General features: G+C 42.0%; 1 protein-coding gene across 7 annotated transcripts in view; it reads left to right on the top strand.

Moving 5' to 3' along the window:
- Positions 1-26,405, top strand: part of DHX35 (DEAH-box helicase 35) — a 91,742-nt gene that overhangs the window by 29,202 nt on the left and 36,135 nt on the right. For all 7 annotated transcript variants that reach the window (XR_001447509.3, XR_013399939.1, XR_013399941.1 and 4 more), the window contains 9 exons: positions 833-894; positions 1,736-1,805; positions 4,441-4,500; positions 11,310-11,422; positions 12,352-12,448; positions 13,328-13,486; positions 16,119-16,329; positions 20,566-20,690; positions 25,162-25,216. Coding sequence is in view for 3 of the 7 variants with exons in the window: in XM_028828414.2 (XP_028684247.2) it covers positions 833-894; positions 1,736-1,805; positions 4,441-4,500; positions 11,310-11,422; positions 12,352-12,448; positions 13,328-13,486; positions 16,119-16,329; positions 20,566-20,690; positions 25,162-25,216 (952 nt within the window). In the remaining 4 variants the exon portion in view is untranslated. The remainder of the gene's footprint in view (positions 1-832; positions 895-1,735; positions 1,806-4,440; positions 4,501-11,309; positions 11,423-12,351; positions 12,449-13,327; positions 13,487-16,118; positions 16,330-20,565; positions 20,691-25,161; positions 25,217-26,405) is intronic.

Raw genomic sequence — 26,405 nt, forward strand, 5'->3', positions numbered from 1 at the left:
TTACACAACATTTACATTGTTTTAAGCATTCTAAATAATCTAGAGATGATTTAAAGTATATGGGAAGGTATGCATAGGTTACATGCAAATACTATGCCATTGTATATAATGGACTTGAGCATCTGCAGATTTTGGTGTGGGCTGAGGGGGGCGGTTTCTAGAACCAACCCCCAAGGATACCCAGGAACTACTATACTATCTTATTTATTTTTCACATTAACTTGGTGAGGTAAATACTTTGATTACCTCATTTTACAAATGAGCAATCAGGGACAGAGAAGATGAGTAACTTGCCCAAGGTTCACACAGCTTAGTAAGAGGTAGAGCCAGGATCTGAACTCCCAGCAGTCTGACACCATAGCCCATGTGCTTAACCATGATCCTGTCTAGATTCTGTGAAATAATATTAGTTGAAGTTTAAGTTAATAACATCAAGAACTGCAATCTGTAGTCTTTGGGACATTTGAAGAGCAATTTATCTTAGACTTAGGGTGTTTCTTTGGGCAGATACCAATTGGTCTTCACTGCCTCTTTATCGATAGTACTAGTGGTGCAAGCCCAGAGGAAATGGGGCTTAGCTGATGTTTCCATAATAAATGCAAGTGAAATTCTGCTCAAAGATTTGCAACTCCAGCTGAGGACCCTATGTTTAAAGCCTTTTGTGAACAATTACATTGCTTGATAATGAAAATATGGAGGCATTTTCTCACAGTCCTTTGTGGGAATTTACTTGTACACATCCTGGCAAAGAGATTGCACTTGAACTTAAAAAATACCATTAATATTTAGTGTAAGTGAATTATTTCTAAAGCTTTGTGTTTTTATTTTTTAGTTTCTTACTGATGGAATGCTGGTCAGGGAAATGATGGTTGATCCGTTGTTAACAAAATATAGGTAAATGTGTTTTTCTTATGATAGCTTTCCTAGTTTCCAAAGTCCCCAGGGAGATGGAGAAGCAGGTGTGTTAGTAGCTGGGATTCATGTATGTTTTAAGCTTCCCCAAAGCTTTTCTCTTGACCTTGGCTGTTGGGACCCTTGGTGTTTTTCTCAGAATTTAAATAGTATGGCCCTTTACAGACAATAAAAAATGGGCACATTAAAATTCCTGTCATTACTTAGTCTGGTAACTTGTCCTTTTTATTTTGCCTTGTCACACTCCAGTATTGATGGTGACTGCAGAGAACTAACTGGCCCATGTTAAATGTAATTTACAGAGTCCAAATAATTTTTTATCACTTTCCCCCTCCTAGTATATCTGTCTGTCACTCATAGCATTAAAGCTGTCCCACCCAGGCTCTGGTATTCTCGAGGAGGGTGTCACATTTGACCCCCTGTTCCACGTATGTCACAACTGTAGTCAGCTACCTCTTTGACTGTTGTTATAGCTTAACAGTCTTCAGGTGGTTGGGCTTTGTTCTGATTTTTATGTGTTCTGTGGGGTTATAGGTTATGTTTTCATTTAAAATCAGATATTAAATTCAGTTGGAATTCAGTGTGAATGGTAAAATGCTTAAAGATAACAATAGTACACTTTTTAAAATTCGGATATGTTATTGTCACCGTTTTTATTAACCTAAGAATTGCCTCTTTGTCAAAGAAGAGTAGCTTAGGTTTACTTTTGATGCAGAGTGATTGTATGAGGACTAAATACCCAGAGGCTGGCTCTTTGATGGTCTAGATGAGATGATGTGTGGTTTTTTTAGAGGCTCACTGAGAGCTTCTCTTTCATTCTTAGTGTCATCATGCTGGATGAAGCCCACGAGAGGACCTTGTACACTGATATTGCCATTGGCTTGCTAAAAAAGGTATGACTTTACTGCTAGCTTTTTATTGTGTGTGTTTATTTTATTGCCCCATTACAAAAACAGTTGTAGCAACTTGGAAAATAAAACAAAATACCAAGGAAGAAAATTAAAATCATCCATAATCCTACCCATTCAGAGAATATCAGCAGTAAAATGTTGGTATGTTTTCTTCTCTTTTCTGTATGTGTATGTGTGTGTGTGTACTTGGATCTGTTTTGGCATACTAGGGATTGATTGAATTGTATATACTAATTTGTATCTTTCATATTTCCCTTAACATTACATTAGGATCATTTTTCTGTGTCATTTAAATATTCTCTGAAGATACTATTTTTAATGGTTATTTAATCACATCTCTGTCATAAAGTATTTAACTTCCCCTACTGTTAGCAATTTATATAGCTTGCAGATTTTAAATATTATAAATACTGTTGCAGCGAGCACCCTTGTAATTAAATCTGCTACATTTCTGTTTCTTTCTTTATTATTAAGGTTTCAAACATATCCCAAAGAGGTGTATAATGACCCCCATGTACCCATCATCTGGCTTCAACAATTACAACTCACAGCCAATTTTGTTTCAATCTTACCTCCACTCTCTCCTCCCTTCCCATATTTTCTGATTGTTTTCTTTGGACAGATTCCCAATTAGAGTCTAGAAGGAAGTGGTAGAACAGGGTGATTAAAAGCATAGGCATTGAGTCAGACTACCTGGGTTCAAATTCTGACTTTGCTGAGTTTACTCATCTCTAAAATGGGATAATAGAGTCTCTATATCTGTACTGGTGTACTTTCCTCTATGGTAGCCACTAGCCACCTGTGGCTATTGAGATAAAAGTTAATTAAAATAGAAGAAAGTAAAAAAATTCAGGTTCTCAGTCACATTGGCTATTTTTCTTTTCTTTTTTTTTTTGAGACGGAGTTTTTCTCTTGTTGCCTAGGCTAGAGTACAGTGGCGTGATCTTGGCTCACTGCAACCTCCACCTCTCAGGTTCAAGCGATTCTCCTGCCTCAGCCTTCCCGAATAGCTGAGATTACAGGCATGTGCCACCATGCCCTGCTAATTTTGTATTTTTAGTAGAGGTGGGGTTTGGTTCCTCCACGTTGGTCAGGCTGGTCTCGAACTCTGCCTGCCTCGGCCTCCCAAAGTCTTGGGTTTACAGGCGTGAGCCACTGTGCCCGGCCACTTTGGCTATTTTTCTTTTTTTTTTTTTTTTTTTTTTTTTTTTTTTTTTTTTGAGACGGAGTCTCGCTTTGTCGCCCAGGCTGGAGTGCAGTGGCCGGATCTCAGCTCACTGCAAGCTCCGCCTCCCGGGTTTACGCCATTCTCCTGCCTCAGCCTCCCGAGTAGCTGGGACTACAGGCGCCCGCCACCTCGCCCGGCTAGTTTTTTGTATTTTTAGTAGAGACGGGGTTTCACCATATTAGCCAGGATGGTCTCGATCTCCTGACCTCGTGATCCGCCCGTCTCGGCCTCCCAAAGTGCTGGGATTACAGGCTTGAGCCACCGCGCCCGGCCTCACTTTGGCTATTTTTCAAGGGCTCTATAGCCACAGGTGGCTAGTGGCTTATGCATCAGACAGTACAAATAAAGTTTTCGTCATTGCAGAGAGTTCTGTTAGACATAGGTGCTGTATATTGTGATTTGTTTTGAAGCTTAAGTAAGATAGCAAAAAACTTCTAGGTTAGTGCCTGGCATAGGGTCACAGCTAGACTGTGAGGTTCTTTTGTGCAAATTAGAAAAAGATGTCCCCTCTGGGAGGATGTCTAGAGCTAGGTAGGAGGCAAGTGGGCTGGATTGCTGATGCCCCTAGCCCTCTCAGCCAGGCATCTTTGCACAGTGGGTGTACTGTGTACCTGTATGCAGGGCCTCTAGGCTAGCACATAAGTTAGTCTGTATTAGTTGTTATTATTACTACTTTCATTATTATTTTATTCCATTGCCAAAGATTTAGATTTTTTGATACTTTGAGGGAATTATTGTACCATGTTATTACCTTTTTCAGGAACAGTATAAGAGGGCCAATTTCACTGAATTTTTGCCAACACTGAGTGTTAGCCTTAAAAAAATAAATGCTTGCCAATGGGATAGATGGGGAAAAATATCTCATTGTTATTATATATCTTAGCTGTATCTCATTTGATCACTTCTCTAATGCCTGTTGATTATGTGTTTCTTTGAGTAACTTAATATCTTTTATCTCTTTTTTTTTTTTTTGCCATATTTCTGTCTTGGTGTTATCATTTATTGTTTGTTTGCTTTTAATATACTTTTTCATACATAGATTCAAACTATCTTGAGACCTGGGTTTCAGGAAAAAATGGTTTTATTCGCAGTAAATTCAGATTTGGATCTTAAAGCTTCTTTATAGTTTTTATAATTTAAAAAATTTACTTTGGAAAATTCCATACATTTACAAATTAGAAATAATAGTGTAATGACCCCCCTGCCTTACCTTTGACAATTATTAATTTGTAGTCAGTCCTTTCATCTGTAAGCTCCCCTACCTCCTCCTCAGGCAAAAAAACAAAAACAAAAAAAAACCCACTGAATTTTGAAATACATTTCAGATATCAAATGATCTCACCCATAAGTATTGCACTATTATTATTTCTTAATGTCTTCTTTTTTTAGATTCAGAAAAAGCGAGGGGATCTTCGATTGATTGTGGCTTCAGCCACTCTGGATGCGGACGTAAGAGCCTTTCCTCCCCTTTCCTCCTCTCCTCACAAACACTTTCGTCCTATATATCCTTGGGAAGTTACCTCTAGCAAGAGCTTATCTTTGGCAGAATGGCCTACCTTCTTTATGGGACCATCTGATGTCCTAGATTTCATAGAGTCAGAGGATACTCCTTTTCAGCTTGTGGGTGGAAATTAGCCTGTAATTAATTAAGTTCATAATTACCTACCTGTCTTGTTTATCTACATTCTGTCTTTCTCCCCACTTAGGCAGCTTCTTTTTATTATCTTTTCAGTATGAGTCTGTATTTCTTGAATTTATTTATGACTATACCATATATATTTAGATTTTTCTGTGCAATTGAAGTTTCTCCTGGGCCGGGCATGGTGGCTCACACCTGTAATCCCAGCACTTTGGGAAGCTGAGGCAGGCGGATCACTTGAGGTCAGGAGTTTGAGGCCAGCCCAGCCAACATGGTGAAACCCCGTCTCTACTAAAAATACAAAATTAACTGGGCGTAGTGGCGCATCCCTATAATCCCAGCTACTTGGGAGGCTGAGGCAGGAGAATCGCTTGAACCTGGGAGGCATAGGTTGTAGTGAGCCGAGATCGCTCCATTGCACTCCAGCTTGGGCAACAAGAGCGAAACTTCATCTCAAAAAAAAAAAAAAAGTTTCTCCTGTATGTATAATAATTTCCATGTTGAAGTTTTTTATGGCTAGGTTTACTTATTTTTCTCTCTTGACGACCGATAGTTTGAACAGCAGCTCAACTCAACAAATACTTTTGACCACTTGCTATATATACATGCAGAAATAGATGTTTGCAGTTCAGTGTGTTCAAAGCACTGAGGCAGCCAAGGAGGGAGCCCTTAACTCCAGCCAGCCGGGGGGTGCCCAGAAACTTTCATAAAGGTGGTGACGTACCAGCTGTGCTTGAAAGATGGACAGCCATTTTCCAGATGGATGAAGGTGGGGAAGGGCACCCTAAGCATAAATGAAATCACAGGGACATGACCATGAGTTCACGGAGCTTCGAGTCTTATCTTACCTGCCAGACCCTTATGGGTGAATTACCCCCGAACTTCCTCTCTGACTTTATTTTCTTCCACTTTCTCCAGTGCTCCCTACATTCCAGCCTCACTGGTCCCCTTGCTGTTCCTCAAAACAACCCAGGCATGCTTATGCTCTGGAGGAACCCTCTTTTTAGATCATTCTTCCCCAGACAGTCTAAGGTTCTCTCCTAATTTCACTCCAGTTTTGAGTATTTATTTCCTCAGAGAGGCGCTATCTAAAACAGCACCCCAAATGTTCTTTATTCCCTTATTCTGATTTTTTTTTATGTTTATCACTTGTCTATCACTACTTAACATTATATGCATTGTTTATTGTGTGTCTCCTGTCACTAAAACATGAGCTCCATTAAGATCAGGACTTTGTCTCGTTTTGTCCCTTCTACCTAAAACAATGTCTGGCACAGAATAGGCACTTGCGTTGAATGAATTTTGATTGAATGGAAAGCAATGGAAGATTAAAATGGGGAGGTTAGGGTCAGATGACGGAAGGCCTTACATGCTCAGCCAGAGAGGATGAACTCCATCCTATGTCTGGTTGGGAGCCATGGGAACATGTGAGAGTGGGCAGTGACTTGATCATGTTTGGGCTCTAGAAAGATCATTCTGAGTGCTGTGTATGGGAGAGAAGAGTAGATACGGAGTCTCCAGTAGATATGGAGGCCAGTTCTGAAATCCAGGTGAGATGTGGTCCCTGGCTCCTGGCTCCTGGGAAACAGAACAACTTGGAGAGAGAGAGAGCGCAGCATGGCGAAGGTGAATGTCCAATGTGTCCGGAGACTGGTTTCTCAGACCTTTCCACAGGCTGTAGGAGTCTGTTGTCTTAGGTCTGCCCATGGCAACTTCTGGGTTAAAGCTCCTCTCTTGCCCTGTTTAATTGTCATCTCTCTCACCCATGGTATCTGCTGGCATGCTATTTTGTGGACTATGGCTGACTTCACCTCTAGTTAGCTCCTCTGTGGCCACGTTACACAGAACATCTCTATCTCTTTTTTACCCCCTCCTTAAAAATTATTAAATTAAGTTAAAAAATATTCCAGTTTTTATTATGTTCAAAACTGTAATGTCCAAGTCTTTTCTTAGATGCATTTTATTTATTTATTTATTGAGACCGAGTCTCTCTTGCCCAGGCTGGAGTGCAGTGGTGTGATCTCAGCTCACTGCAAACTCTGCCTCCCAGGTTCAAGTGATTCTCGTGCTTCCGTGTCCCGAGTAGCTGGGACTACAGGCGTAAGCCACTATGCCTGGCTAATTTTTGTATTTTTAGTAGAGATGGGGTTTCACCATGTTGGCCAGGCTGGTCTCGAATTCCGGACCTCAGGTGATCCTCTTGCCTGGGGCTACCAAAGTGCTGGATTTACAGGCGTGAACCACCACGCCCGGCCAGATTCATTGTTAATTAATACTAATTGTTCACAATTGCCTTTTATTGTCTTGGTGTGACACAGAGATGAAAAAAATAGCTTCTTTCAGTTCTGTCTGTGGTAGTTGATATAGATGACTTTCTGGAAGCAGTTTTGTAAGCAGGAAGGCAGCATGTAGGAGCTTTGTCCTGCCTTGCTCTGCTGTGGTACAGGACATGCTGGACCCTGGTGAGCTGGGCCATTCCTTCTTATCCCATCCTCACTGCTCAGCCGGTACCTCCTGTGTGAAGAGGACAGTGGTTTCTATGTGTCTCTGAATGGGGGATCTGTGTGTGTGAGTCATCTCTGTGTGGGTTGTGGGTCCATGTGTGAGCGGCCTATGTGAGGTATGGGATGTGAGTTTGTATGTGAGTGAAAGAAAGAAAGAGGATATGAGTGGGCGAAAGAGGGCAAGAACGAGGAGGACCATGTGGGAGTGGCAGTGGGGTTGGGTGTGGCTTAGGAAACATTTTGATCTGGAGACCCAGGGAAGTCCAGAACTCATCCCCTGGCCCCCAGTGGCTCGGTCTGTGGGTGATAGACTAATTTCAAACCTCCTAGAGCTAGGGCTGCTGATAGGCCACCTGCTGTGGTTTCTCTCAGCGACTGGGGTGGCCCAGCCTGCAGATGAAGACAGCGGCGGCTGCAGCCGGGAGGCAGAGACCAGCAGAGCATGATGGGGCTGATCAAATAGCTGCTTTGGTTGCTTTAGCTACTTTCTTAATGTAAGCCCATTTAAACGAACAATTATGTAACATGACTGGATATAATTATGAAGTATTTATTGATCCTGTATCACATGATATTATGATATTGCTTTTCTTTTATTTGCGTCCAACTACATGGCAGAATATGTGGTTACTGCTCCCATAGTTTTTTTGTCGTAAGTCCAGCTACTTGAAGAGAGACTAATTTCTCTTTCCAGGTTCTTAGAGAAGGAACTTAGGATCAGCTGGGGTCAGGTCCCCACCCTGGACCTGTCTACATGGGCCAAGGGCTGTTGGCCAAGGGACGGGTGTCTTGGGTAGACATGGCTGCTTGGCGGCCACTCCAGTGGATCAGGAAGGAGCAGCTACCAGGGAAGGAGCCTATGGTGAGCTAGAAGACAACCCTGCAGATGGCCACATCATTTACATTCCATTTCATAGACTGTCCCCTGCCTTTATATGATGTACGCTTCTTACCGTGTCTATATGTCAATGTGACCCCACCTCTTTCAAACCTGACTCAAACTCCTCTTTTCTGGGTGTGTTGAACTCATTTTACTCTTCTTGTTCCTTGATCCTGCCTCAAGATTCTTGCATTGTTGGTACTATATTTATTTACTTTTTTTTTTATGTATTTTGTATTTCCAAATAAAGATACAAGATAAAGATCTTAAAGGTCTTGTGCCTTCTCAGTAAATGCTGAGTCTTAATTCTTTTTTTTTTTTGAGACGGAGTTTCGCTCTTGTTGCCTAGGCTGGTGTGCAATGTCGCTATCTTGGCTCACTGCAACCTCCGCCTCCCAGGTTCAAATGATTCTCCGTCTCAGCCTTCCTAGTATCTGGGATTACAGGCGCCCACCACCATGCCCAGCCATTTTTTTTTTTTTGGCATTTTTAGTAGAGATGGGATTTCACTATGTTGGCCAGGCTGGTTTTGAACTCCTGACCTCAGGCGATCCACCTGCCTTGGCCTCGCAAAGTGCTGGGATTACAGGCATGAGCCACCGCATCTGGCCAAGACTTAATTCTTGAAAGAGTAACTCCCTATCTTTACTTTTCAGTACCATGTATTCCTTAATGGTAAGGTTTAGGCATCCACTCTAATAAAATTGTCAAGGCATCATCTTCTTCCTTGTTCTGCTTGCCTTTTTGGTAACATTCACCCCTGTCCAAGCCCTTTGGTAAAATCTTCCTCCTCCTCCTCCTTCCAGAGCTCCTGGAGCCCTGCCAACTCCCCTCTCCCACCTCCTTGTTGGCTTCCTCTTGGGCTCCTTCTCTGTCTGCTCTTCCCCATCAAGGCTGCACACCCCTGTGGCCCCTAGTTCAGCTGAGCCTTCATGCTTGTGGCAGTCTTGACTGTGTGCCTGCACACTAGCCTTAGCTGTCTGGCAGCTGGCTAGCTGTGGACATCCTAAACTCATAAACTTGTGACTCTCGGATTCTCCATCTCAGTCTCTTTCTCGCGATCATTCAGACCAAGACCTCCATTTCTTTAAGAAGTTTTTATCCCCGGTTGAGTAAGAAGTCACTCCAGCCTTCTTTCCAATGTGCACGTGTGTGCACACTCACTCACTGATTGCTAGTTCCTACCAGTTGTATCTCTGAAATGATTTGCCCAGGTTTACACTTTGTCTCCCCTGCACTATTATGATAGCTTCATTAATTAGTTTGTTTGCCTTGAATCTTTTAGTTCCTCTGCCCTTCTCCAAAATGGCCACTGGAGTCCGGGATCCAGCTCGCAGGTCTGATAATATCATGCCCATCCTCACTGCCCTTGTCTTGCCCGTTGGATAAAGTGTCAGTGCAGCTCAGCACTTGGGTCCCTTCAGAGTTATGGCTAACATCACTTATTGAGTGCCATTCTAGGCTAGACGTGTGCCACAGCCGTCCCACACACTTTATTTGAACCTCACAGCAACCTTGCAGGGTGGATAGCAGTTTGTCCGTTTTGCAGATGAGACGGCTGACTCAGAGACGAGGGAGGCCTGCCCTAGACCTTGCCTCTGTCCTCCCTTAGGGACCCCTTTACATTTTAGTCCACACTGTGCTGTTGTCCTGGTAAGGGATGTCTCCCCCTTCCCAGCCAGTAATAATCCTTAGCCTTTACGGTGCAGGCGAGGGATATTGCCGCTTCCATGAAGCTCTCCCTGAAAGCCAGTTGTTCTTAACTTTTCATTCTGTCAGATTGTAATCTGCAGCTCTTTCCTGGTCACAGCGTCAGTCTGCCTTAGGGTTTATTTTATCAGCTCTTTGCACATCTGCCTTCTGTGAACTGTTTACTCTTTTGGGGCATGGGGTCTCTGTTCCCACTTGTTTGTGTGTTACTTCTGGTGTACCTGTGCTGTGCATGTCATAGGGATGCAGGAAGGCTGAAGCAACTTGAAGGGAATTTACCCAAAAGAAAGTGAACAGGGGTACTGTGTGGAATTCTGCATAGCAAAACATAGTTTTGTTGGCATGAGGCACTTTTATGTCTGTGCTTATTCTTCTCAATTTTGAGGTTAATGTATAACATCCCTGTACTTTGTAGTTAAATCCAGTTTACTCTTTTAAAAATACCCCTCGGAGCCCCTTCACTTAGTGTTTGATGCTGTTCATTAGCACAGCTCCTGGGCTTTTGGGTTTCCTGGAGCAGGATGGACATGGTTTATAAAGGTACATAGGGAAATAAAGACAAGCTTTGCAGTTACGTAGCCAGGCCTTGGGGAAATGAGTAGAGGTGGGGAATGGAAAGGGGACCCAGATTCAAATCGTGGAGCACTCCACCCGACGGGACATCCATGCCCCCTCTGCAGTGGATACTAGCTGCTTCCCATCTGGTGCTCACTTGCCTGCCTGCATAGTCACTTAACTCTTCTCAGTCGCAGCTTCTCTTTGTACCTTAGGGTCACATTCCCCAAGAGAGGATCTTTGGTGGTGTTTCCTTCCTCCGTCATTGGCCAGAGCCCTTAAGACAGGTCTCCTTGTGGGCTGCAAGTGGTAGTCAAGTACCATTAAATAGGATGTGGCCACCTGTTTGGGAGAAACTGCCAAGAGACACTTCTCCCAGCGGTACTGCACGAGTGTCGGGGAAGTACATGATTGATGGCCTACCCCATGCAAAGCCTCGCACTCACTACTGTAGGGCGTGTAAAGATGGAGAAGACACTATCCCTGCCATCAAGTGACCTAAAACCATTAACAATGGGGCCAGAAACACACCTACTGTTCACAGAAGGAAAAGTTTCCTTATAAATTGATAACTCAAATGATCATATCTATGTTTTCCAGATAGAGTTACGCACCAACCTAATCTAACCTGTACTGAACTTGAATCACATCTTTGACCTAATTTTTGCTTAAATGAAATACAGAGGATAGGAATAAGATAAATAATACTACAGCTACATGTTAACTCAGACCTTTATTATTTTTATGAAAACTTTAGTAAAGACTGTCATTGAAATGTGATTCCCCACAATTGCAGTTAGAAAAATGTGAATTTAAAAAATGTGTGTTACAACCCGTAATCTGTATTGCGTATATGTAATCCTTGCTACTCACCTGTGTTTGGCCAGTTTTATATTATTTTTTTTCCTCCATGAATCGCTGTGAACCTTTTTCTCTAAGAGAAATGAAGAATTAATTTTTTTCTTTTTAGAAATTCCGGGATTTCTTTAATCAAAATGAAACCAGTGATCCAGCAAGGGATACAAGTGTGATCCTTACAGTGGAAGGGCGAACATTTCCGGTGGATATCTTTTATCTACAAAGGTTTGATGATGCTTGAATTCTTGATGATGGTGATTAGAAAATCACCATCGGCCTCTGATGTAGAATGTCAGAACTGCATTTGCTCACAACTCTAAAGGATGGGGAGGAGCATGTTTTGTGTCCCTTGTCATTGGTCTAGAATGTTTTTACCCTGCTCTGCATCACTGCTGAATTTACTTTAAACTCTTCACACTGACACGCAAGTTTCCGTGAGTCTGTGGCTAGTAGCTCAGCCAGAGAGAGCGAAAGTGGTGAAAGGTTTTGGAGAGGGAAGCTTGATAGTTTTCAGAACTGGGGTTTACAAGGCTGCATGTCAGCAGGGGCAGTATTGGTGATTTGAATCATTTGGCTCTCAGTTCTCTACATCCCTAGCTAGAAGGCCCAGTTGGTACTTTTGGGAGTAGCCTACTTGGACAAGCAAGGGGCCATCCTAATTCCTGTACTAGTCACTGCACAAACAAAGACCAGGAGCCTGTTCCAGTGGCTGATAAATCCAGAGTTGTGGACTTGATTTCTGAATCGTTTTGTTGGAGAGCACATCCATCAGGGCCATCCAGCTGACCCATAAATGCTGCTATTGATAAGGAGGGAAAATGGGCTGGGAAGAGTGTGGGCTTTAGCACTGGGACCACAGCTCCCAATTTTCATTGGTCTGATGTCTTTGCATACTAAAGATAGCACATCTGTTTGTATGGGTATATCATTTTATTTCTTTGCAAATAAAGCTAAAAATCATAGTTGACATATAATTATGGATTATTCTTGAATATTACATTTGAAAAATGAATATTTTATTTATCAATGTACTAATTACCTACTGGGCAGGCCCAAACTCACTTTTATGAGCTTTGCTGCCAGATTATTAGGGTAATTGATCTGTAATTAACGAGCATATTCTAGTGATGAATTCATCCCATTTGTCTTTTCAGTCCTGTTCCAGATTATATCAAATCAACTGTGGAAACTGTGGTGAAAATTCACCAGACAGAGGGAGACGGAGACATTTTAGCATTTCTTACTGGCCAGGTAATGCCATTGTACTTCTCTGATGAACAGACATGTTAAGACAGCACCAAAATTAATACAGAGCCTTGTTACTTTACTCAGCCGTTTATTTCATGTTTTGTTATATTTTGTGGTTCCATAATTATGTAAAAAATTGATTTGATGTCATTCATCTACCATCTAGATTGTCAGGGAGTCGTTAGCCCCTGCCTGTTCTGTCTGCAGAGGGTTAAATGTTTTTTAAATGTATTAACTGATTCCAAAATAAACTAAGTAGTTGAGTGAGGGCTGTTTTGTTTGCCAGAATTGGATACTACATTGGGTCCATGGTCCTGCACACATGTTGCTGCTGTGTACCTCTTTTTCCAGTGACACCTTTGCAGCTCATCCTGAAGGTGATAAGTGGCCATATTACTGGTACAACAACTGAACAGACCCAAGTGCTCACTGAAGGTGGCAGCACTATTCAGACCTGCCCTCCAACTGTAATCTTTTCCACTGCCAAACACTTTCCATGGTTCAGTAATCTTTTTTGGAGAAAGCTTCTAGTGATTTTATATGCTAAAACTTGTCCATATGCATGCGATGCTTGTTTGACACTGTATATGTATGCTGGGTAAAATAGTCATTGTTTTTATTTATTGGGAACTCGTCCATTCATTGCAGATCACATTGATTTTTTAGTAACTAATAGTGTAGTTGCAAAATTTCACCCATTGTCATCATTGTTTATTAGCATTTAATTAAATATCATCCCAGAGTGGAACATGATGGCACTGAAATTATTGCATCTGACCAAAATTAAAATCCAGATTCTGACTTTGATCTTCTTTCAGTATGATGAAATAGCATGCTTTAAAGTGATCTCAGTTTCTTTGGTTCCTGGTTCAATGTCTTTAGGAAGAGGTAGAAACTGTTGTGTCGATGCTCATCGAGCAGGCTCGGGCGTTAGCTCGCACTGGGATGAAGAGACACCTCCGAGTTCTCCCCATGTATGCAGGACTGCCTTCCTTTGAGCAAATGAAAGTGTTTGAAAGGGTGTCACGCAGTGTCAGAAAGGTGAGACTATCCTGATGACCAAGGGTGTTGGCAGCCGTCTATAATCATAATGATGCTCATTTACTTGATGTGAAACTTGCTAAACACAAGGCAGACTTCTAGGTCTGTATTTCTGTGTAGTAGATCTAAAAGCACACAATAATAAATAATACATTGTGAAGATTTCTTTCTTTTTTTTTTTTTTTGAGACGGAGCCTCGCTCTGTCGCCCAGGCTGGAGTGCAGTGGCGCAATCTCAGCTCACTGCAAGCTCCGCCTCCCGGGTTCACGCCATTTTCCTGCCTCAGCCTCCTGAGTACCTGGGACTACAGGCGCCCGCCACCACGCCCGGCTAATTTTTTTGTATTTTTAGTAGAGACTGGATTTCACTGTGTTAGCCAGGATGGTCTTGATCTCCTGACCTTGTGATCCGTGTGCTTTGGCCTCCCAAAGTGCCAGGATTACAGGCGTGAGCCACCGCGCCTGGCCCGTTGTGAAGATTCTAAACCCGTCCCACAGAAGGGTCACTCTGACAGTAGTTATCAGATCAGGTGACTTCCCTTTTCTTCTCTTCTGCCTTCCTAATATTTCCCACGACATGTGCTTACTTTGGCTGAAGGGATTGTTTGCGGGGATTTAGGTCATCTGTCAAGAGCAATAGAAAGGTTGGTACACATGGTTTCTAAATAATTTAAGTATCAGCTTGCCTATTTTAAAAGGCCAAATTTAAATCAGTTAATTCAAGGTGTGGCTTAAAAATGCTTGGCCTTGAAGTGAGAGTGGGGAAGGGTGTGGTAGAAAGCACTGGTTTGAAGGAGCCGGCAGGCAGCCAGTCCGCCCACTGTTCATGGTCCCCCTGGGCCTGACTCTGCCTTTTCCTTTCATTAGATGAGGACCGCGCAGAACCAGCCCGAGGACAGCTTTTACTGTAGTAGCTATTTATGAACAGGTGGCAGAGAATAGAGCAGGTGAGGGATGGTCTGAGGATCCACTCCCAATGTCAGATCACCTGGAAGAGGGTGCTCAGCCTCTTGACCATTGGGATGGAGCAACTTGAGTCTGCCGCGTCAAACATTAATTGCAGCCAGTCAATCAGGAGACCTGGATTCTGCCCCTGAGCTACTGTGTGCCTTGGGACGACTGACTTAACCTTGAATCTGAGTTTTTGCAGCTGTAAAACATAAATAATAATAACTTTCAGATAGGTGGTTTAATAGCATAATATCTTAATCCCAACTACATAAAAATATTAGGAAGATTATTTTATAAAATGATCCTTTATAAAATAATTTTTATAAAATGATTTATAAAATGTAAAATGCCTGAAAAAAGTTGTAACTGCTATGTGTATGTGTCCCATGCTGCTTAAACCCTCCAGGGGCAGCTCCCGATGTACTGGGAATAAAATGCAAATACCTCATGGTGACCCAGAGACCACATATAATCGCATCTCTGCCTCCCTCTGCAACCTCATCTTCTACTTACTCTGTATTTTGGCTGCACTGGCTGTTTCTCCTTCCTTTGAACTGTTTCTTCTTCTTGAATCTCTGTAGGATTGGCTGCTTCTTGTTACTCAGGTCTCTGGTCAAAATCTTTCACAGAGGCTCTCCCTGGCCAACAAATGTAAAGTAGCATGCCCTATTATTATAATAATATATAATATACATGTTATATACTATATCATATCATATTGCCTCATTGTATTAATATTTTCTTTATAGTATTTGTTGTACTCTGAAATTATCTTCTTGTTTATGTTCAGCAAGTCTTCAGCCCACTCACACTAGAATGTAAACTCTGGCAGAGCAGGGGCCTTGTCTGTCTTGTTTATCCTATATCCTGTCACCTTGAACAGTGTTTGACAAAGTGCATACCCTCAGGAAGTAATCACGATATGAATGAATAAATGACTATACCTGCGCAAGGTGGTGGTGATTTACTTTGGTTATGCCAAAGGGAAAAACTAACAAATACTAGGCTCTGATCACTTTATATATATATATATATATATATATATATATATATATATATATATATTTTTTTTTTTTTTTTTTTTTTTTTTTTTTTTTTTTTGAGGCGGAGTCTCGCTCTGTCGCCCAGGCTGGAGTGCAGTGGCGCGATCTCGGCTCACTGCAAGCTCCGCCTCCCGGGTTCCCGCCATTCTCCTGCCTCAGCCTCCCGAGTAGCTGGGACTACAGGCGCCGCCACCACGCCCGGCTAATTTTTTTGTATTTTTAGTGGAGACGGGGTTTCATTGTGTTAGCCAGGATGGTCTCGATCTCCTGACCTCGTGATCCGCCCGTCTCGGCCTCCCAAAGTGCTGGGATTACAGGCTTGAGCCACCGCGCCCGGCCCACTTTATATATTAATTGTATATAGTCCCTTCAGTAGCCCTAAGGGAGGTGGTAAATCTTATGATGTAGATGAGGAAACAGGTTCAGGAGATTGAGTAACTTATCCAGGGTCACATGATTAGGGAGAATTCAAATCCAGGGCACCCCCTGACATCGAAACTCACACTCTTTCTAGTATATTAAACTGCCTCTCACAGATTCTGCAATGTTGGAAATGTTAAATCTTTTAGGATTTTTAGGAGTTTATTAAAAGCAGAAAGAGTAAAATGACTTTTGTTCTTCTTTCTGTGCGGAACTTAGGTGATAGTGGCCACCAATGTGGCAGAAACCTCTATCACAATCAGTGGCATTGTGTATGTGATCGACTGTGGCTTTGTCAAACTCCGAGCCTACAATCCCAGGACAGCTATTGAATGCTTGGTGGTGGTGCCAGTCTCCCAGGCATCAGCTAACCAGCGAGCAGGACGTGGTGGTCGTAGTCGCTCGGGAAAATGTTATCGCCTTTATACAGGTTAGTGTGGCTTTCCCTAAGGGTTTTTGACTTTCTCGTAGTCAACCTGGGCATCAGAGTATAGCAAATGTTTACTCCTAATGGTAGAACTTAACATAAAATACAGGCCTTCCTCACAAGGCCCTGTGTAATCTGCCCCCCCCCCCAACCTTCCTCACTTTAAATATGGTGTTTCTTTGTTACTAGTCCCCATTGGCCAAAGCTGGCCTGTGAGTGACCGCCTATTTGCTATCCTGTTCTAACCTAACATCTGGGCACAGGCCGGTGTAGCCATGCGCCCCTAGGGCATGGGCTGTGTGTCCTGGATCCTTTCTTGCCTTTCTTTCTTGACTTAATGTACTGTTTTCGTATTCCAAGATCCCTGAGTCTTGTGGAGCCTCACATTGGGTTCCACTTTTACTTCTGGTTCAGAGCATCTTTGCCAAGTGAAAATGGAAGGTCTGTCCCGAGACTCATTCATAGAAAACAAATAGTTGATGAACTCCTGCTCTGTGCTGTGCATCATGCTAGGTAGGCTCTGAGGGAACAGAAGGCAATTTTAATACTGTCTCAGCCCTTCTGGAGCTTTTTATCCAGCTTGAAGAGAGCCTTACCTACAGACAGTGATGGACCCAGAGCTGCTCTTTCTCTCTCTGCACTTCTCTTTTGTGGGGAATGCTGCTGAGATTTTCCCCAGTTGTCCAAACTCAATTTCCAAGTCATTGTTAATTCCCTTCTCTATCCAGTATCCATCTGCATTCACTTAACCAGGCCCAGGGTTTTCTGTTTTATTTTGTTTTGTTTCTTCTGGCGTTGCTACCCCTGAAGAAGGTCCAGGGGTTTTAGCTCTGCCATTTGTCTCTTCTTTTCCTTTCTGGTTATCATTGTCCTTGTTCAGTCTTTGATGTTGATCTTTCTTTTAGCAGTGTTTGTAGAGCATCTACTGTATGCTGGCCATGATGCTAGAGCTTGGAGATCTGGGGCTAGTAACCACGGTCTGTGGCCACAGTGGCTGACAGTCTGGTGGTGGAGGTAGACCTCAAAACAGATCAGCATACTATGGTATGATAGGGAGCAATAAAGAATCCGGAGCCTTGGAAGCAGAGAGCAGAGGCTTTTCCTTGGGCTGTTTTCTCTGCCCAGCAGATCCTCCTTATCTTTCAGATCCTCTCTCAGATGGCAATTCCCTCATGAAGCTACCTTAGATGCCTTCTCCTAGAAGCTGGTGTTATCTTTCTGGGGATTTGGGGAGTGCTTCACAACCAGGGTGGTGCTTGAGCCTGATCTTATTGGCAGTACAGTCCTTATCTAGGTGAAGAGGTGACTGGGGAGATTCAGTTTCAGCATACCAGGCAGAGGGAATGGAATGTACAAGTACTTGCAGGGAAGGAAGTGGGTTTAGAACATTCATGGACGGGAGAGAATAGGCAGAACCCAGGACCAGAGGACCAAGGGTAACCACTGAAGATGCTAAGAAGAAATGACTAGAGTAGAAAAGGGAGAGCCAGGACTGAAAGGGATTCTGACATGCAGAGAAGATTTCAAGACATTTTTCTCTTCAAAAATTATTTATTGAGGTGAAATTTATGTAACACAACATTAACCAAATTAAAGTGAACAATTTATTAAATTCACAATGTTGTGTGACCACCACCTCCATCTAGTTTCAGAACATTTCAGCCACTCCAGAGTAAAATCCCTTATGCATTAAGCAGTTTCTTCCCATTCTTTCTGGCTGCGAGTGCCTGGAAATCACCAACCTGTGTTCTTCTCAATGGATTTCTCTCTTTTGGATATTTCATGTGAAGAGTCATATAGTATGTGACCTTTTGTGTCTGGCTTCTTTTAGCATAATGTTTTTGAGGTTTATCTACATTGTAACATGTACTTAATTCCTTTTTATTACTGACTAATATTCTGTTGTACAGATAAACCACACTTTGTTTATTCATTTATTAGTTGTGGATATTTGGGCTGTTTTTGCCTTTTGGCTACTGTGAACAGTGCTGGTATGAACCTGCATGTACATGTACTTGAGTAGGTGTTTTTAATTCGTTTGGCTATTACAAGGTTATATGTAATTTTGTTTAACTTTTAAGGAGCTCAAGTTACTTTTATAGAGGCCAGCATTATCTCATGCACCAAGAAATCACAGACTAAAGATAGGCAGGTGGGTTTGGGTGAAAAGTCGTTGAATCTCTTTGCATGAGCAGTTTTAGTGGAAGTTGGGTTAGGGAGGGCCCCTGACTGTAGTGAATGCATTGATATCCAGCCTCTAGGCTTCCACAGGAGCCTCCAGAAAGTGTTGCTTTGAACAGGGTGCCACCTGCTCAGACCCTCCACAGTTTCTGAAACCATGCTGGAATTTTCCTCAGCTTACTTCTCCTACTAACCACTACACATTGCTTCCCAGCTGAACTACAGACATGCCCTCTGCATGAGAAACACTTTGATATCTTTTCCTTGGGCTGTTTCCTCTTTGCCCAACAGATCCTCTTTGTCCTTCAAATCCTCCCTCAAATGGCAACATGCAGCTTCCCTGGAGGCCTTCTTCCTGCCACCCTGCTTCCTCCTTCCCTGAGCTTCCATTTCTCTTTGGGAAGTCCACTCCTTGGGACTTTTCCTATTTCTCCTTGAGGGTCAACTGTTTCTGGTCCAGGTCCCAGACCCCTGCATATCACTGAAGCTTTTCAAGGGGATTGCCTGCGACTCCTACAGCTTCTGGCCCTATGCCTCACACACTTGAGTCCTCAGGAGAACTTGCATGTCATTGAACTTTCAGGAAACACCCACTTCCTGTGAGCTTTTCGGCAGAGTGGTCCTCTTATGTGGTAACTTTGTTTCTCCTTGGTCAGTAGAGTGCTTGGAAAATGGGGTTATATTATCAAGAAGCTATACCCCAAATGCTGTTGAAGTATCTCGTTTGGAACTTCTTGCTGTTGGCCGTCATCCAGAACCTTCCAGTTAGACCCAATTTGTATCAGTTAGTCCACAGAATATTGGTTGTCTATTTTCTTAAAGAAAACCTTTTTGGGCCGGGCGCGGTGGCTCAAGCCTGTAATCCCAGCACTTTGGGAGGCCGAGACAGGCGGATCATGAGGTCAGGAGATCGAGACCATCCTGGCTAACCCGGTGAAACTCCGTCTCTACTAAAAAAAATACAAAAAACTAGCCGGGCGAGGTGGCGGGCGCCTGTAGTCCCAGCTACTCGGGAGGCTGAGGCAGGAGAATGGCGTGAACCCGGGAGGCGGAGCTTGCAGTGAGCTGAGATCCGGCCACTGCACTCCAGCCTGGGCGACAGAGCGAGACTCCGTCTCAAAAAAAAAAAAAAGAAAACCTTTTTGAAGTTCTTCAGGGACAGTGGTATTTCTTCAAGGCACTTTTTTTTTCTGGTTAACTAAAGCTTTAAGATCTAAATGGAAGTTGGGTCACCCTTGTATTGTTTGCGAAGGGTGTGCATCAGTTAAAATGTTGACTGATGTGGGAGATTTTGGTGGGTGGAGCATTCTCTATGTAATCCTTAAGCTTTCTGAATATACATGAAAATGATTTAAACTCTTCCTCTTTTTTCCCCACCCTTCCTGCCTAGCTTTTATAAAAAGGCCTTCTTCCAAAGTCTATTCTCCTTCCCCCTCCTTTTCTGCCCTTCCTGTCTTGGAATCTCTGTGTCTGAGGATGATTTTTCCTGTGTAAGGTCACCTTTTTTTCCTGGCAGGGCATGTAAATATTCATTTCTTGGTTTGGGGCAGCATTGGATTCTGGGAACGATATTGTGTACCTGCTTCGTTGATTTAAAAACTTTGATTTGGACAATTTTTGCTCTTTATAAGATTTGGTCATTCGTTATATTTTGGTGATTTATCTTGAGGTTATTCTTTGCTTGTATGTGAAGCTCTTGCTTCCTTGACTTATTCCAAACAGAGTTGGTGGCAACTGGGAACTGATAGAGTGGTTCAGCAAATACTTAATTGGTTTGATTTAATGTTTTGCTGACAAAAAACATTAAAAAAACAGCATTTTAAAGCAAAAAGAAAAAGTTTTATAAAGGTGTATTCAAATATATTTATCTAAGGCATTTTAAAATAGAATGGTCTTTCCTAAGTATAAAAATAACTTTATATCATGTTATCTTGTGCATCTGCTCCTAGAATCCTAGAGCTTCTTTTTCAAGATAGAGAAGAAAATTTGTCCCTTGGTATAGTGATTGCATTTGATTGTGACATTTGGTCCCAAACAGTTCTGATTTCCTATCCTCAGAGGAAGCCTTTGACAAGTTGCCTCAGTCTACGGTTCCTGAGATGCAGCGTAGTAATTTAGCACCTGTCATCCTGCAGCTGAAAGCGCTAGGAATTGACAATGTCCTCAGGTTCCACTTCATGTCGGTAAGTCCTGCCTGCTGTCTGGGGCCATAGGGAGGCTAGGGAGCTCACAGGGGGATGTCAGGACACTGTCGTAGGGCATGCTGTCTTTCTTTTTTTTCCCTACTCAGGTCATGTGTTGTGTGTCTGCTTTGCAACCAGGCCCTGTGCAGGACGTAGGGGAAAACAGCCAGACAAGGTAGCCTCAATTCCTGTTCTTATATAGTTCCTGTTCTTGTCTGCTGGGGAATAGAGACAAGTAAGTGGGTAATTACAGAGCAGTGTGCCCAGGGCTCTGAGAGACAGAGGAAGTGCCCCCACCTTAGTCGGTCGTGTCCCAGGTGAAACCTGAAACCCAAATAGGATCTCACCAGGTTGGGAGGAGTGGAGAGTTCAGGACAGCTAGTCTTTGTACAGGCCTAGATGCAGGAGTACCATGACTAGGGGATCCTGGAGGGTTTAGATAGAGCTGCAGGAAGACCCTTATATCTGATTGCTTCTTGAGATGATTTCTAGGAGTGGAATGACTAGGTCAAAGAGCCATAGTCCTGTTGAGGGTCCTGTTACGTGGCCAGATTGCTTTACCAATGTCATTCAGTGCATGAATGCCCACCTTGTGGTCCTTCCATTGTGCCATGTTATCTTCTTTTAGTTTCGCTGACTTGATTGGCCGGGGGGGGGGGGAAATTACCTTTATTATAATTATTTTTAAATTTCTCATAAGGTAGCTTTTTATAAAAACATTTATTAGTCAGTTTGTATTTTTTCTGAATTGTTAAGCTATTTATCTGTTAGAATTTGTGTCTATTAGTGATTTTCAAGAGTCCTTTGAATATTAAAGACATTAATCTTTGTCTATAATATTTCTTACAAATATTTTCTATTTGTATTTTATTTTATTTTTTTAATGTGTAGACATTCTAAATATATTCACAGTAATCTATTTTTGCCTTTATGATTTCTTTGGCTATTCTTTTTTCTTTTTTTTTTTCTGAGACAGTCTCACTCTGTAGCCCAGGCTGGAGTGCAATGGTGCCGTCTTGGCTCACTGCAACCTCTGCCTCCCATGCTCAAGTGATTCTTGTGCTTCAGCCTCATGAGTAGCTGGGATTACAGGTGTGTGCCACCATGCCCGGCTAATTTTTTGTATTTTTAGTAGAGACAGGGTTTTGCCTTGTTGCCCAGGCTGGTCTTGAATTCCTGAGGTCAGGTGATCCACACATGTGGGCCTCCCAAAGTATTGGGATTACAGGCATGAGCCACCACCCCTGGCCTCTTTGGTTATTCTTGTGCTTATGAAATACTTCTTATATTTGGGTCAGTGAATACATATTCACTCATATTTTCTTCTAGAATTTTTATGATTTGGGAACTTTGTTTTTTCCCAACTGTATATGGTATGACAAGTCTGGATTCTTGGATCGTAAAGTCCCTAATGTCATATGTGATGGTAAAATAGGTGAATGAAAGACTAGAACATACAGATATCAACTCTCCCAAAGAAAATTGTGTACTTACCTTACCATAAGTATAGGGAAAATGAACCCTTTGTTTATTGGTGTAGAGTAGAAGATATTATAAAGAAAAGATAAACAGGCTGAGCGTGATGGCTTATGCCTGTAATCCCAGCACTTTGGGAGGCCGAGGCAGGTGGATCACTTGAGGTCCGGAGTTCAAGACCAGCCTGGCCAACGTGGTGATACCCTGTCTTTACTAAAAATACAAAAATTAGCCAGGCATGGTAGCATGTGCCAGTAGTCCCAGGTACTTGGGAGGCTTGAGGCAGGAGAAACGCTTGAACCTGGGAGGCGGAGGTTGCAGTGAGCCTAGATTGTGCCACTGCGCTCCAGCCTGGGCAATAGGGCAAGACTCCTTCTTAAAAAAAAAAAAAGAAAAGATGAACAGTATGTGCCAATTTAAAAGCTTATGAGAAGCCCCACATGTAAAATTAAAGAAAAACATGCAGTGACAGAAATGACAGATCAGTATCTCAAAAAATACGAAGAGTTTTTATATGTACATCATTCACAGTAAATATTCAATAAATAAAGCTAAAGGAAAAAAACAGCACAAATTCAAATTGTAACTATCATTAGGACATGTTGAGCCTCTCTAGGAGAGAGGTGAGTGCACGTTGATATAGCTATAAAGGATGACTTTACACTATTTTTTTCTTTTTTTTTTTTGGAAACAGTTTCACTGTGTCACCCAGGCTGGAGTGCAGTTATGTGATCTCAGCTCACTGCAACCTCCGCCTCATGGGTTCAAGCGATTCTCGTGTCTCGGCCTCCCAAGTAGACGAGGCTCGGCTAATTTTTTGTATTTTTGGTAGAAACGGGGTTTTGCCACGTTGGCCAGGATGGTCTTGAATGCCTGACCTCAGGTGATCTGCCCATCTTGGCCTCCCAAAGTGCTGGGATTACAGGTGTGAGCCACCATGGGCAGTTGACTTTACACTAATTAAATGATTAAGTATAAAGAAAAATGGTGAAATCCAAAACTGCCACAATTTCGGAAAGTAAATTCCTCCTATGTTACGCTGTTTCTGTCCCCATGGAGGACTTTCTGACGACATTTAATGAGCTGTAGAAATGCCTGCTATTTCTTCTCATAAAAATTTCTGCTGAAAAAATAATTCAGAAGAAGAAAAAAAGCTTACATATATGATAATGCTTATAGCATTTATATTAAATTTAAAAATATAAATGAAAATTATCGCAAAACTTTAGAACAGTTGAACAATGAAAAAAATGCATACAAGTTTATCTTCACATATTTCCTTGTGGTTATTATCCCCTGAAATTGTGGTTTTTATGGTTGAAATTACAGAGTACATATAATTTTGTATATTTAGCAATGTTATTTACAATGGTGAAAAACTGGAAACAACTTAATTGTCCAGCAATAAGAAAATTGACTTCTTTATGGAGTATGATCGTCATCGAGTATTATGCAGCCATCCCAAGTAGTTACTGTGAAGTTTGTATGGGTGCAAGAAACAATGAAAACAGAAAAACATGTAGTGAGAAGACCACACTAAAACTATACATACACAGTAATTCCAGATATGTTAAAACAGTGTTTCTGTATTATCCCAAATCAGTTGAGGTCATAGAGAAATACTAGTGAATGTGATTAGATGAAAATACTATGGATAAGATTTTTGTGGGGAGGGGGATAAGTTTTTTTTTGTTAATTGACTGGAAATCGGGCCAGGAATTGAGTCAGAGATGACCTTGTTAGTTTTTTCTGTAATTGTTAAAAGCCTAGTTCAGAGATTGCTATTCCTGTTATCTCATCCACTCTCAGTATAAAAGATCCCAGAGGGTTTAAGCTCCTTCATTTAGGTGTTGTCCGTTTTACCTCTTTGTAGAGAAAGATGTTGTAGGCACCAAGGAAGGGCTAGTGGATCATTTACATGATTTGCTCAATGTTGGTTTGTTGAATCCTCTCTGTGTAATGAATCCAATAGGTTTAGTTCCTGCCCTTGTAAGTGTGTTCACCTGTGTGTTCAGTCACTACAATGTTTAAAATAGTTTAACTTTGGTCTTTAGCAAACAAAGTAGGGGAAGTAGACTGGGAAAAATGAGGCCTGAGTTCAGCTTTGCCGCCAACTGCCTATATGACCTTGTTCAGATGTCTTTTCCTTATTACAGTTCACTTTACTCATCTGTAAAACTGAGCTAAAACAATGTGATGATTAAAATACATTTGCTATGTGAATGCAATTAGAAAAAAATGCTATGTGAATTTAGAAAAAATGCATTTAGAAAACATGCTATGCATTTAAAAACGTACTATAATTTTATTACCTGGGTTATTAGAAACCACATAATTTAGAGAGAAAAAAATATGATGCCTGGCACTTAGGTGCTCAGTCAAGATTTATAGAAGAAAAGGAGGTAAAGATCTGGAAAATCAGACTGAGGCTGACTACATCAGCTTTGCTTATGAACTTTAGGTTCTCTAGAACTATTATTTTTTGAAATTCAAATTCAACATATGTTGCAGTTTCCAGACAGGGATTAGGAAAAAACAAATTTAGCGTATGTTATTTACCCACCATGGGGCCTGGAGTAGGTCTCTGGGGGATGCAAAGATAGATCATCCCCGAGTGCTGCAGTGTCCTGGGGCCCCAGTGTGGTAGAAGGTTGAGTCTGCGAAGTAAAAATTAGAAATGTCTCAGGAGGGTTTAAGGAAAATGAAGAGGTAGTTTAAGATAGGGACCTATCACATCTGGTGGAGGGGAGGATGAGGGAGCGCTTTGAAGGGAAGTGTTTCATCAAGCTGAGCCTTAAAGGCCAAGCGGTACAAGGGTGCCTGGAAGAACAGGAAGGACATTTCGAGAAGTGCCAACAGCATGAACAGAAACATGGTGGCTGGGAAGAATGGGGCATGGTAGAGGGGAGAGTGGATTTGAAAAGGAAACAGCCACATTTTAATGTTTGTTGCTCAAATAAATTGATTTAGGAAGATTTTTAAATGTTTTTTCCAGCCCCCTCCAGCACAGTCGATGGTTCAAGCCTTGGAGTTACTGTATGCTCTGGGAGGTATGCCAGTTTTTCTCATCGTTCTCTCTTGTTATTATGTGTTCTCTTTTGCGATATTAAAAGTGAGGTCGTATTCACTTTAGGGCTCTTAGTGTCTTCAGAAATGGGGTTGGTTTTCCCCATATATATAATCTCCTTAATGATAGTTTATTGAAATAGAAAGTTGGGACCATAATTAGACAGATGAAAGCTGATTGTGACAGCCAGTATATAAAATATGCCGGTTCGTCAGAAGCTATTAAAAAGAATCACCAGAGCCACACTCCTAAGAGACGTCTAGAGATCAGCAGTTCCCAACCAGGATGTCAGATCTTACCTCCCCAGACCTTTTTTCTCCACCTAACGACCACATCCTTAATCATGGCTCAGTATTCTCTCCCTAAATCCTCTTCATTTCATTCCTGGAGTTACTTGTGGAGAATTGGGGACATTATCAGCTTCTAGTATTGTTTAGGCAAGGAAACACGATGTTATGGGGGAACTTCTATTCACTTGTTGATTAAAGATGTTATTACAATTGCTTTTGTACCAACCTTAATAGCATTTATCTTGACGTAGAGAAAATCATAGTCTGAATTCACCTCTTCGGGGAATACTGCCTCTTCTGTGACTGGTACCACAAATGAATATAATTTCCAATTTGGAATTAGGTTTTAGTGGAGATTTTGCTTTTTGAGATTTATTTTGAGTATTAACTTTTTTTAAATAGCTGTATTGAAGTATAGTTTATGTATGTTCACTCGTTTACAGTGTACAAATTCAGAGGCTTTTAGCATATTTTCATGGTTGTGCAACCATCACCACAGTCTAATTGTAGAACATATTCATCACCCAAAAAAGAAATCTTTACCCATTAGCGCCGAACTTCTCATTCTCTTTCCCCCTAGTCCCCTAGCCCAGGGCAACCACTATCTGGTTCCATCTCTATAGAGACTTTTTATCTCTACAGGTGCGCCTTTTCTGGACATTTCATATAAATAGATTTGTATAATATGTGGACTTTTGTGATTGGACTTCTGTCTCAGTCTGTCTTCTGTTGCTGTAACAGAATGCCGGAGGCTGGGTAATTTCTAAAGAGGTTTATTTGGCTCACGATTCAGGTGGCTGAAAGCTCCAAGATTAGGCAGCTGTATTTGAGGAGGGCCTCAGCCTGCTTCCACTCAAAGTGGAAAGCAAAAGGAGAGTGGGC

The sequence above is a fragment of the Macaca mulatta genome, chromosome 10 (assembly GCF_049350105.2).
Source record: "Macaca mulatta isolate MMU2019108-1 chromosome 10, T2T-MMU8v2.0, whole genome shotgun sequence".
In the NCBI taxonomy this organism is placed as follows: domain Eukaryota; kingdom Metazoa; phylum Chordata; class Mammalia; order Primates; family Cercopithecidae; genus Macaca; species Macaca mulatta.